This window comes from Corylus avellana, chromosome 9 (assembly GCF_965113065.1).
Source record: "Corylus avellana chromosome 9, dhCorAvel1.hap1.2, whole genome shotgun sequence".
NCBI lineage: Eukaryota > Viridiplantae > Streptophyta > Magnoliopsida > Fagales > Betulaceae > Corylus > Corylus avellana.
Genome location: NC_142498.1, coordinates 16,570,754 through 16,583,309, shown reverse-complemented (window position 1 = coordinate 16,583,309; position 12,556 = coordinate 16,570,754). Strand labels below are relative to the sequence as shown.

The 12,556-nt window shown below is 34.3% G+C and overlaps 1 protein-coding gene across 3 annotated transcripts; it reads right to left on the bottom strand.

The window, feature by feature from the left end:
* Positions 1–3,541: 3,541 nt before the first annotated feature.
* Positions 3,542–11,394, bottom strand: LOC132189625 (putative E3 ubiquitin-protein ligase XBOS32). 3 transcript variants are annotated; one of them, XM_059604373.2, is made up of 11 exons: positions 11,217–11,394; positions 10,127–11,144; positions 9,936–9,995; positions 9,654–9,725; positions 9,379–9,554; positions 9,129–9,289; positions 8,232–8,290; positions 8,104–8,150; positions 5,945–6,085; positions 5,096–5,187; positions 3,542–4,317 (listed from the first exon to the last, which is right to left on the bottom strand). In XM_059604373.2, exons 2-11 carry the CDS (start codon positions 10,319–10,321, stop codon positions 3,803–3,805), a joined length of 1,518 nt encoding a protein of 505 aa, XP_059460356.2. In that variant the 5' UTR covers positions 10,322–11,144; positions 11,217–11,394; the 3' UTR covers positions 3,542–3,802. The 3 variants fall into 3 exon arrangements, with proteins under 3 accessions (XP_059460356.2, XP_059460358.2, XP_059460355.2); XM_059604375.2 differs by having other exon boundaries at positions 11,223–11,394; XM_059604372.2 differs by having other exon boundaries at positions 10,127–11,394.
* Positions 11,395–12,556: the final 1,162 nt, after the last annotated feature.

Here is a 12,556-nt window from a genome sequence, read left to right as displayed (position 1 = left end):
GTCTAGCTTCCACCACTCAATCTACTCTTTTTTCTCCCTTAAAGTCTCCCATGTATCAGAACTAACATAGGGACCTCTCCTTGAGGCAATCCAAATAGGTTTGTCACTAGATCCCAAGCTAATTTCAGAATGCCTAGCTTGGATTTCTACCAAAGCTTCAGACCTAGCATGCCTCCAAAATATCAATCGATCCTATGTCATTTAATTAAGCACACCATGTCATCCTTAGAAGAAGAAGAAAAAATCCAACTCTAAGAACAAAAATCATCTTCTTCTTCATCTTAATCTTTTGTATATGTAGTATTAGAGGGAAAACTTTTAACTTTGACGTTGATGTTGATATTGATATTGGGTGTTGACATGAACTTTGGTATACGTGACAAATGAGACACAAGTGGCAAATGAAAAACGTTAACTTTGACAAGGACAAATTTAAAATTCAAACAAAATTTAAAAACTTCATTCTTGAAATTAAAAATTTAGGGGGTAAATCCAAATCAAATAAAAACTTAAGAGCTAAATATAATTTTTGTTGTGTATATATATAACATAAAACTCATCAATACATAAAACATTAACGTTGACATACTTATACAACGTCATAAAAAAAAAAAAAAAAACCCTTTATCTAAAAACCTTGAAATCCCGAGTCCCCATGCTTCTTATTCTTTTGAATTAACGTAACTGAGAGGGTAAAAGATGCTCGAAGGCAGACAGAGATGGTTAAGTCACATTACCAACACTGCTTTCCCTGTACTTCCCCACCCCCCCTTCTCTCAAATCAATCTCCCTATTCTTGTGATAATAATGGCAAACCCTCTGAAGAAGAAGAAGAGAGAGAGACTGTTTTCTTCCTTTTAGCACGTATTTGGAATGTCAGTCCTTTCTGATTCTCATTTATTTCTCTCTCTTTTTTTTTTCACCACATATATTATATATTATTTATATATATATACCTCCCCAGTCCGCCCCATGCATCCATCTCTTCACCAAAAATCTCTTCTTGCACATTTACATCACCTCAAGCCCGCATGCACCTTAATGTCATTTCTTTCTTTCTCAACATTCTTCTTCATCTCCTGCTCTTTGCTGCTCAAGATTCTCTCTCCCATGGAGCCATTCCTCTCTCTTTCTGAGAGCTGTGGGAGGATACTCCACCTCTATGACTTCCACCACAAAGGGTAGGTTTTTGATGGTGCTATCCTGACTGAGCTTTTTCCTTCTTTTTTTTTTTTTTTTTTTTTCTTGACCTTGCAAGACTTTTTAGGTTTTATTATATTATTATGGCCGCTCTCTATTCTGTTTTTGTTTGTAATTTTTATTTTCGTTTTGGCCAATCCTCCCATACTATTGTTTTTAGTCTATTCCTCCTGAGCTTTACTAGATATGTTTGTAATTTTGTATTATTTCAATCGATTTACTATTATGAGATTTAATTAAAGCAGTCACCAGCAAACAAGTTGGCAGTTGATGATGATCTTCTTCATATTCATGATCTCCGGACTCCATTACAGAATCTTTGTCTCTTGTTTAATTGTTGTGGCTTCAGACATGTTATGCAGTCAATGAGCTCAACTATTATGAGCAGTTTGTATTTTTCTTGCATTTGGTCACGTAAATGAAATAAAAGTTCTCTGTTTTTGTAAGGTTGAAAGTATCGTTAATTAAGATTGATGTCTTAAGAACATAAGACGTCGTACGTAAATCAGACAAACTTTGGTTTTTGTTGTTAAATTTGTTCGAGTCACCTTCTCGAACCAAAAGCATGCACATATGATACCACCGCTAGCTAGCTAGGTAGCTGGATGATCATGAGACTATTCATTACGATTTAAGAAGAACAGATTCATTACGATAAAAAAGAGAGTAAAAATATCGCCAAAATGTTGGAAGCTATCAAATAAAAAATGTACGCAATAATTGTAGGGCATGTGTTGGTGAGGAATTTTTGGTCATGATGTGGTTGACCATTTGGTACTCCAATCTCCACGTTGTGTCAAAGTTGATCCGTTAATGCTTTTATGCTTATGAGGGCAAATCGGTGAATTCAACTTTTTGAATCATTATTTATTTTAGAAGTTTAAGATTAGGGAAAATTATATTTTATCCTTTCAAAGTTTGGGGCAATTTGCAATTGGACTTTCAAAGTTTTAATTTTGGCAATTACTCTCTCAAAGTTTCAAATTTTTACAATTTGACAAATTCTATTCAAAACTTTCTATATTGTCTTTAATTTTTAATTTTTTAATTTTTTATAAAAAAAATTAAAAAAAAAATATTGAGGGTGGCCGTAGCCACCCCTTTAGCCATCTGACCATTTTTGTACTTTTAATTTTTTTTAATTTTTTTTATAAAAAATAAAAATAAAAAATAAAACTTAGGGGTAATATGAAAATTTTGAGATAATATTAATCGAATTATAAAAATTTAAAATTTTGGAGGTCGAATGGCAAATCATCTTAAACTTTGAAGGGATAAAATATAATTTTCTCTTAAGATTAATATAGAAAAGTTGAATTTATTTATTAAAATTTTCTTTACGTGTGAGTTTATTATTATTTTTTTTAGTTGAGATTTAACATTTAAAATATTTTTAATTAAATGAAGGATAAATAAATGGAACTAAAATTTGAACCCATGGCTTTTAGATGGCTTTTAGATGTTGTACCATGTGATATGATTGAATATTTTTTGTTTGAATATATGTGCTCTTGTGCTGATATTCTAATTTTTATTTGTTCTTGTACTTATTCATAAATTAACTAGTCACTTATTTTGTCACAAAATAAAAATTTATTTACTTCTTTTTGGATAATTAAAAATATGTATTTGTTAATGTAAAATAAATGGCAAAAATAAAAAATAAAAAATAAAATGCTAACTTGAAGGAAAAAAAATAATAATAAAAAAAATTGTTGCTTATGAATTGCATATTTCTCCCCATAAATCTTGTGGGATCATTGTATTGAACTATTGATATTTATAACTATTATACGACCATACAACTTCTACTATAATTATGAATAGTTACAATTATTTAACTTTTATCTTACTATACATCTTTCAACCAGCGAATATGTACTACTATAGTCATGCACACGTAGAAAAACCACTTTGATAGCCCCATCATGCTTTTTTTTAACTAGAAAGACAGAAAGAATAAATAAATAAATTTGGTGAGAAATTTAATGGTGTACCCTTGGTTTTTAGATACTGCAGCCCTCAATAGAAACATTGCATGGCTCAGGGAGAAGGGTTTGTGCATCGCTATTCTTTCAACCTGCTCTCCACACTGGCAGTGAAAACATGTGTTGACAATTAAGAGCTTATTGGGAGTTTTGTGCATGCTCCTAATGCTTTTTTCAAAACCATGTTCAAAAGTACAGTAAATTCTCAAGAAAAGTGAAAAGAAAAAAAAAAAAAAAAAAAGAAACCAAGGAGAATCACTTGAGGCTTTGGTAATTGGTACCATAGAAAAGAGGGCCGAGTATTTCAGTGAATCTCCACAATCAGAGACTAATTTGGCAATTACAAGACAAAATTCCTCCACAAAACAGTTTCTGAGATTCCCAAGTTCATTTTTGTATTCCATCATCCTGCCAACAAAACAGGGAAATGATATGTACATGGGTTTGACACATTATGAGAGTTTCAACATTCCTTCCATGGCTGGTAACTGGCGTTTATTAATATTTACAAACCCAATAATCATTATCTAAAGGGAACTTCATTCTTAAGCATGGAGAAGCAGGAAGGGGGAGACAAAAATGTGGAATAACATAAAATTCTATAACTTTCAGAATCAGCCACCAGAAGTCTCATATTGATTTAGAGCAGAGCGCCAAGACCTTCTGCCTGCAGAGGCAGATCGCCGAAAGCCTGATTTTGAGCACCTAGTCATGTGACTCCGCAAGTTTCGGTTTACGGTACAGGGAACTAAAGAACAACAAATGTCTGGAGCTTCCCTGCAAATGCTATAGTTGATTTTCATCGACGGGAACCTACGGAAGCTCAGGGAGCGGAAAGAGGATCCTAGAGGGGAAATTCGGGAGCAACGAAGCTTGGGCTTGCAAAACGGGGTTTCTAGTGAAGAGGCCGCTAGTTCTTCCCCTGAACACGTGCAAAATGATAGAGACAAACTTGTTCTGGCGATCTCCTTGACAACTGGTCTAGTTGCAGGAAGCTTGACAAATGAAACTATGCCATGCCGGCAGAGAGGACATGCTATTGAGCCCGGGGGACCTTTCGCAACAGTTGAGGTGCAATTTGTAGAACAAAGGTACAAGGCACACCGTGTGCAGAACTCATGATCACAACCTGTACCATGAGACATGTTATTCTGTCAGTGCTTAATGGATTTATAGCATAGATCAGTAGAATACAAAGTGGAGATGTTAAGGACTCAGAGATTGGCATGACAATGAAGAAGAATTTAAACTGATTTAGTATTCAGAAATCTGCTCAGGACTTGAGGATTCCTGTTATATGTGGATAAATCAACAAAGCATTGAATATATGTACCTTAAAGAGCATGCTATGCATGGTTAACGTGCATTTGATGACTTTAAATTTCAGACTTCTCCTGTAACTAATAAAAATCACATGCTACTCTGTAGCTGCTTTAACTGAGTTTGTTTTCATTGTTGCATGCTGGAGGTCCCATATTTCACATACTGAGCTCTCACATGCTCTCTGTGTGGGTGATAGATGTGATTTTGGTCGACAATATCTACTATTTCTGTTAAGATTTCCAATATAATTTCAATAACTAGTTCTACCACCAGCACAGCCAGGCAGCCTGATCCACTTATGTGGTCGCAAGAACATATATTCATCTGGTATGTTGGAAAAGAGGTTGGTCAAAGATTATGCATCTCTTTTCCACTGTAAAATTCTGGCAACCAGATGAACCATAATAGCAAGATTCAGGTAAAACCATTTATCAATAGTCAACAAACAAGGTTTAGTAACACATTCTTTTCCCATAATTCTATATATCTAGCAGTTTGGATATGTTAAGTACATAAACAAGGAAACAGAGAGAAAGAAAAAAAATATATCTAGGGAAATTTTGCTAGATTTAAAGGTTATCTACCTTCTGCAGCGACTGTGCACTTTCTTTCCAAACAGACGACACATGGATCTTGACATGTGGGTAAAGATTCACTAGTCCTCCATCCACATTCTCTGTAAATGGTGCCAAAAAGGAAAAAATGAGAATAAGGTTCAACTTATCGGCGTGTTGCTATCCTTTCCCACATCACAACTGGATGGCATAAGTGCATTCTCCACAATCAAAAGAAAAAGAAGAAACAGAATAAAAACATAAGAAAGCATATGAAATTTGACTGCGTTTCTGAACTGCTACAATGAGCAGGCTGAGTCATTAATAACTCAACTATGGAACTATCATAGTATTTCAATTAAATGGTAGATTTTGCTTTAACCCCATGCATGTCTTTGATTCGCACAACAGGTAAATTGGCCTTAAAACCATATCTCTTTAAATTCAGCGGCTGGAAGAAGCTAATGAAAGCCATGTCTGAATGGCCAAAAAAGCCTAGTTTGATCTTTTTTGTTAAAAGAGGTCATACCGGCTCCAACATCAAAATGACAATAAAAATGGAAAGGACTTGAACCAACAAAGGCAGTAAAAATTAGTTAAGAGTTAATGCTGGGAAACAATTTCAACTCAAAACATTTAATTAAGGTGAAATGAAAAAAAAAAAAAAAAAAAAAAAAAAAAGAAGTGGAAAGCAATTATTATTCTTGGAGCCTAGGGGGCTGTGGGAGTTTTTATTCATGATCAGTTATTCTAATACATTCTTTTGAACTGGTGCGGGCCGACTTGCAATTTTGAAACGTCAGAGTTCATGGCCTAGTACCATCGTTCAATAAGGTAACCCAAAATAGCAAATAGAAGAACAGTACAAGCTTTACTCACCTAGCAATTCTGAAAATGCTCATGAGGGGAAGAGATAGATGAGGTGAAGGAAGAACTTGTACCCGCCCTTCTGGCTCTGTGCTAAGGAATTCCTCAAGCCAAGTTCTATGCCATGAACGTGCAACCATCAAGGGAGTCCATCTTCGAACAGAAAACAAACAGGCATAACTAGACAATTCTAATCATGAAGAGAAAATAACATAAATACTGCTTAAACCAAAGAAACACATAGGCTGTCCTGAACTGGGTCTTCATGATGCAGCATAGGACATAGAGCACCTGGGCATCCATCGTTATGTTGCAATTGTTTCTTTCATTATAAATGGCGGCATAGATCCATCATTTAGATTGGATTCATTGAAAATTGATGCATTTGATATGTCACCAACACACTGAATGATCCAAGCACAGTTTTAACACAAAAATTCTAGACTCACAATTGAATTTGTAAACTGACTACTATAAGACCACCACAAACCTTATCGTTGTCATCAGTAGGACTTGCATGAATGCAAATATTACCACAGAAAAGGGGTTAAGAGGTGCAATTTTTAATCCACAAGCATATTACAAAGAACAATCACAACAACTAGGGCTGTAACTGAGCCAAGCCAAACTTGACTTGTTCAAACTGGTTCATTGAATATTTATATGGGCTTGAGCTAGGTTCGAGCTTAAACCACCCATGTTCGAACTCGGATCATTTTTTTTCTTCTTGTTCGAACTTGGTTCACACTCAGCAAGAATTTATAAATCCCAAGCCGAGGCCGGCCAAATTTTTTGATTAGTTCTGATTCTTAACCAAAAGATTAAAGAATCTGAATGTTTAGAAGAAAGAGAAAAAAAAAAATTAACTTATTAACTCACAAGAGAAGACACTCAGCGTGAAAAGGCACGACTCAAGTTCTTCTAATAAAAAACAGACCTGAGCTTCTCTTTTTATAGAAGCTCAGTTGTGGGATTAATTATCCCTTTTTGATGTGGGAAATGTATGAAGGGAGGAGCACCTTCCTTCCCAATTTAAAGAATTTAAATTGTGGGATTCTCTTAGCCTTTTCAATGTGGGACTTTAGACTTGTATAAAGGGAGGAGCACCCTTCCATCGTCTTCTTGTGGGACCTTTTGTCCTTTCCTGTGTGGGATGTCATTAGCACACTATTACAAATTGATCCCACTTATAATTCCCTACAAGTCAAAGTATCTAGTAGAACTTCAGTCCATCTCTATAGCCAATATAGCATAATTCAAGTAATCACGTCATAGCTATTTTTGTATAAACATATCTGTATTTATTTGATCAAATGGCAATGGTAGGGTACATAATTGGGGATCTCTCCCTATTCCTTAAACCCCTGACATGTCCTACATGGAAGCAGGGTCTGATCCTAGGCCTCCAGTAAGACACTAAGAGATGTTACAAACCAAACCAATTGGCACCTTCTACATTGATCCGCCACATCTGAATGCTTATTAGCAAGTGATTTTTCTTTCCACTATTTGTAGTGGTAATGCCAAAATCAACATTAACATTATTAATAGTAAAGTTTCCTGAGCACATAAGCTTACTGTCAAAGCTGTGGACTATCCATCTAAACAAACCTGATTTCCAAAAGGACAAAAATTCCCGCTAAATGTACATAAATCTCCATGATATATCCCACCAATACATACACATAAGCATAAACATGGACACATATCCAAGGTAATCTAAAGCAGAAATAAAAAAAAAAAAGAAAACAATTAGAGCCTCTTTTGGTCATACCATGAGGTTTATAACCCCCATTAATATTTTAGGTAGCACATAATGCAAAAATTCATTATCTTGAATAGGTCTACTATAAAAAGGTGGAATAATCTAATCACCAGCATAATGAAAGGGTAAAAATATATTAGAAGTTTATGAGATGTCTTTCTACATGTTTTCTATTTTTTAATAGCTAATTACTAGAAAATTGTCTGATGGATTTGCGTCTCCATGGTTTACAAACTACTAATGAAGCCTTACAGGACATGCCAAACATGCCTTTATTTTAAGAATTTCAAATGAATAGGGGATTTTAAAGCCTAATTAAATAACAGATGAATAAAGCTTACAGCCATAAGAAACAGAACAATTCCCATTTGAAACTAGAATAAAATCATAAGATGTAAATGCATACCCATTTGCATTTTCAGAAGTCAAACTCGCACCCTTGGCAATTAAAATCTGAACCAAAAACAATGAAAGTAGAAAATTTCAGCATAAATACTGATGACATATTCATACTTGGAGTTATTAAGAACGTACTTGACAACATTGTGCATTTCCACCGCATGCAGCATAATGAAGAGCTGTGCTTCCAGCACCTACAAGTGACAAAAAATCAAACACTTTTGAGAACATCTTCACTTTTAAGTTTAGGAGGTAGCCTTTCCCCCCTCTTCTGTAAGGTTAATATATTGATTTTAGACACTAGAGATTTACGATATCACGCTATAACAATTATGCTATTGCTCTCTGCAATATAGCAGGAAGACAACAGACAAAAGTTCATCCAAAAACTTAAAATCGAGCTTGAATTCCTTTCACCATTCAATCTAATTCACAGAACCATTATATGACACATGTATATATTATCTTCAGTACAATGCTATTAAGAAATAAAAATGGAAAAACAAAATTTGAAAGAAATGAACCAAAATTTTCCATAAAAATAATGGTTTCAATTAAAATAGACCAAAAACATTATTTCAAAATTCGATTCCAATTATCAACAGGGTTCTAATTCAAATATAAATAGAGTAGTTTTTTGGTTTAAAAGCCTCTATAGAAGAACAGGGCAGGAGTAAACAGGATAACTGTAAGCAGCAGGAACTGAAAGTACTAACTATAACTCATCTCATTTAGAAGAATTGTGTCAATCGCGTAAGCCTTAGACCATGAAAAATGAAATCCTGCTTAATTTTAATTGTTATTTGAACAAGTAGAAGTTATGTCTTAGTCCGAGTGGATAAAAGAAAAGGAGACCACCATGGGGGTTGGATGGAGGAACCTATGGCCAACAGCAAACAGAAACACACAACGGAAGTTGCAAACTACAAAGATATTTTACTCTTACCATCCAATTAGAAACAAGTCCACATTTGCTGAAGCAAATAGTCAGCAATGATTATCGACCAAAAAGGCATAAGCTAAAGGAGTTACCTATTAGATCAATAGTGGTTCCATCTTCCTCAGTGACCTCAGAAAAAGAAGCCCCTAAGTCTAAGAGCAATTGCACGCTGTCAACATGCCCATTCAGTGCCGCCATGTGGAGAGCAGTGATGCCTCCATCAGCAGGCTTATTAATTACCTGACAGAGAGCACTGGTGGAAGTGATGGAACAAGGAAGTAAATAAAGAATCATACTTGTAAGAGAACTTAAAAGTGCTAGAGAACTTTGAGATTAAGGTACCCCTCATCAAATTCTAAGGTCGATTCTTCACCGCCTGATCTTTTCTGTAATATATTCCAGATATTGGGGATGCTAGGTATGTAATCTCCAAGGACGAGACGAATGCACCGAGAATGACCATTCAAAGCAGCTAAGTGGAGAGCAGTACCCCCATTCAGATAATCCGCTCTGTGAATCTAAATTCCCCACAAATTTGTCATACTCTTATCCCATAAATGTTCTAATCCACTCAAGGTAATGAAATTTGGGAAAATGGCTAGGAATAAAAATCTCACATTGGCTCCAAAAACAACCAGAATCTGAACGACTTCCCAATGACCAGACTGACAGGCTTGCATCAAAGCAGTCTGTTCACAAATATATAGAATACAAATCAATTAGTTCCCAAAGGAATAAAAAATAAATTTTGATATCAAAATAATGCAAGTGCTCGAATAAAAATTTGGAAAAAAAAAGTCTCCTTTTCCATCCGAGTGTCAAAATGGACAAAGAAACTTAAATGACTGTCTATATTCAAAGATGAAAACAAATCAATCAAATTAGAGGATCAATATTACCTGACCACGATAGTTCCTGAGATTAATATCAACTCCAGACTCAACCAAGAGAGAGACTATCTAAACAGAAGGAAAAATACAATCACATTAATATTAGGATTAAAACTGTTACATTAAAAAGGAAAAAGAAAAGGCTCAACTTCAACCTCTCTTTAAGAATAGTTTCTGTCCTAAATTAAGTAACAGAATACCTCATGGTGGCCCTGAGCTGCAGAGTAATGGAGAGGGGAATTACGAACACCAAAAGTCGAATATCTTGCAAGACGAGGATTATATTCCAATAATGCCTTGGCTTCTTGAAGGTCCCCATCTCTTGCTGCTGAAACTAAGCGCTCCCCGGATGCCGAACATCCGAATGAATTCCCCACAATGCTAAGAAACCTCATGGCGCTTGAAGACTATTGAATAAAACAAACCAGATTTCTTCCTAGCTCACCTCCCTTAATCATTAAAAATGGACTATACAAAGTACATTGATCATAATCTATCCGAGAACTTACATAAAGAATTTGAAGGAAAAGTGAAAAGCAATACTTCAATCTCCAAGCAAAATTACTTAGACCTACCAAACTAATAACAACCCAAAACAAAGTCTCTCAAATACATGCAGAAGAATTGGTTGTAAATCTTTGTTCCTAGAGAGAGAGAAAGAGAGAGCTACTGTTCTTATTTTGTTATGCATACACACTCTATTTCGGACAAATGAAGAACAACCCACTCTGAAACTACCCATTGGAAAAAATTGGCCATGATGTGATTGTTTATAGATTACTTACAAGTCCTCGTGAACGTCGAGAAACCCAACAAACATACATGTTGCAACAAACCACATTAAATTCCTTTTCAACAAAATCCCATTTTCTTAACCAATCTCAAAGATATTCTATATTTTTTCATCCCAAATGTCAACCACCAATAGCGATATCTCCCAAAGAATCCTAATCTCTGATACCCACCTCTGCATAATCCCAAAAGAGTCAAAATCTATTATCCCCACTTCCAAATTTTCCCCCAAAAGTAAAATTCCTTTTTCAAATACCCATGGGAATCAAAATATCCAACACCCACCTCCAAAATTCTGGTTACTTTTCAAAAAAGCAAGAATTTCCCAATACCCATATCCACATATACCTCAAGGAATCAAAATCTACAATGTTGAAGAGATTAATCAAACTTCTGGATTCGATATATCGTCTGACTGAAATTTACCTAAAATGGGAAAGAAAGAAATAAATAAATATCAGAAGTGGGAGATATTTTATTGGGTACAGAACTTCTTACAGCAACCTCCTCAACCAACAAAGTCCGGTAACAAAAGCTTGTATCTTCTGCTTGGAGAATATTAGCCAATCATGTGTGTTCCTGTTCCTTTCTCGTGTTGTTCCTTTCTCTCTCTCCCGCGCTATGCGGTGGGAAAATTCCCTAGTACACACCGCAAGCTAAGCTGCCTCGTTCATCCTCACGGCTCATCCGCCAACACTTGATTCTTTTACTTCTTTTCACCAGCTTAGATTGACTTCAAACTTGGTTCTAACTGAAAGTAACGTCTTTTTTGACTTGTTTTAATTTTAAGTGTCTGATTATTACAATTATAGAAATTTCCTTCAAATCCGTTCGGAGGAAATATTTTTCGATCTCATGTAAAATAATGTCAAGTATTTATAAATATTTAGAAGGTACATTAAATTTTTAATCTCATTAATAGTAGTTTATTAATTTAGACTAAATTTAATGTGTCTTTTAAATATTTATAGACGCTTAACACTATTTTACATAGATTAGAAAATATTTTCTCCGTACTGGCTTGGAGGAAATTTCTGTCCTTAGTACAATATAATGATTTTTTAAAAAAAAAATTTATGTTTTGATAAATAGTTATATTTTAAATTGTTTCTTAATATTTTTATTTTAAAAACATAAAACAAAAGACAAAAATAAACAAATAAATATTTTAACAACATAATCGTAACTACCATTAAAAACTATTTTTGCAAATAACATGTGAATCATATACTAGCAATTTTCTTTTTCTTTTTTAGAAAAAAGGTAGAAGTTGGTTGAAAATAGTTACACGAACCACCTCCGTTTCATCTTCCTCTACCAAACCCTTAACCACATCTATAAAAAGAATTATGATGGGGTCTTTTAATTTTTAAATCTAACAAAGATAATAAAGTGGGGATTAGGGATTTTTAAATTATATAATTTAGGCCATTTTTAAGCATCGATACAATTGAAAAATATCACATATTAAAAAAATGGCATTTTATCGAGCTAACTGGAAAGAATTATCCTCCTAAAATGACTTCTTCTTCACTTTTGTAGAGACAATTCTTCTTCATAAGATTAAAAGATGATGTTTTGCCCAACACTTTTTTACAACATAAAGAGTAAGAACTTAAGGAAAATATATTATATTCTCAACTATAACATGCTATCTTTTTAATAGGTAGTAATTTTCAAGCGTTTCGATACATATAAATAGGCTGAATTGAATAATTTGAGGATCTACACTCATTTTGAAATTGTAAGGGATCCAAATCCCTCCAAAACAAACCAAGACGGTAACTCCGGTGATTTTATTAATAGGTATTTTGTCAAAGAGAACTAAAATTATTTCC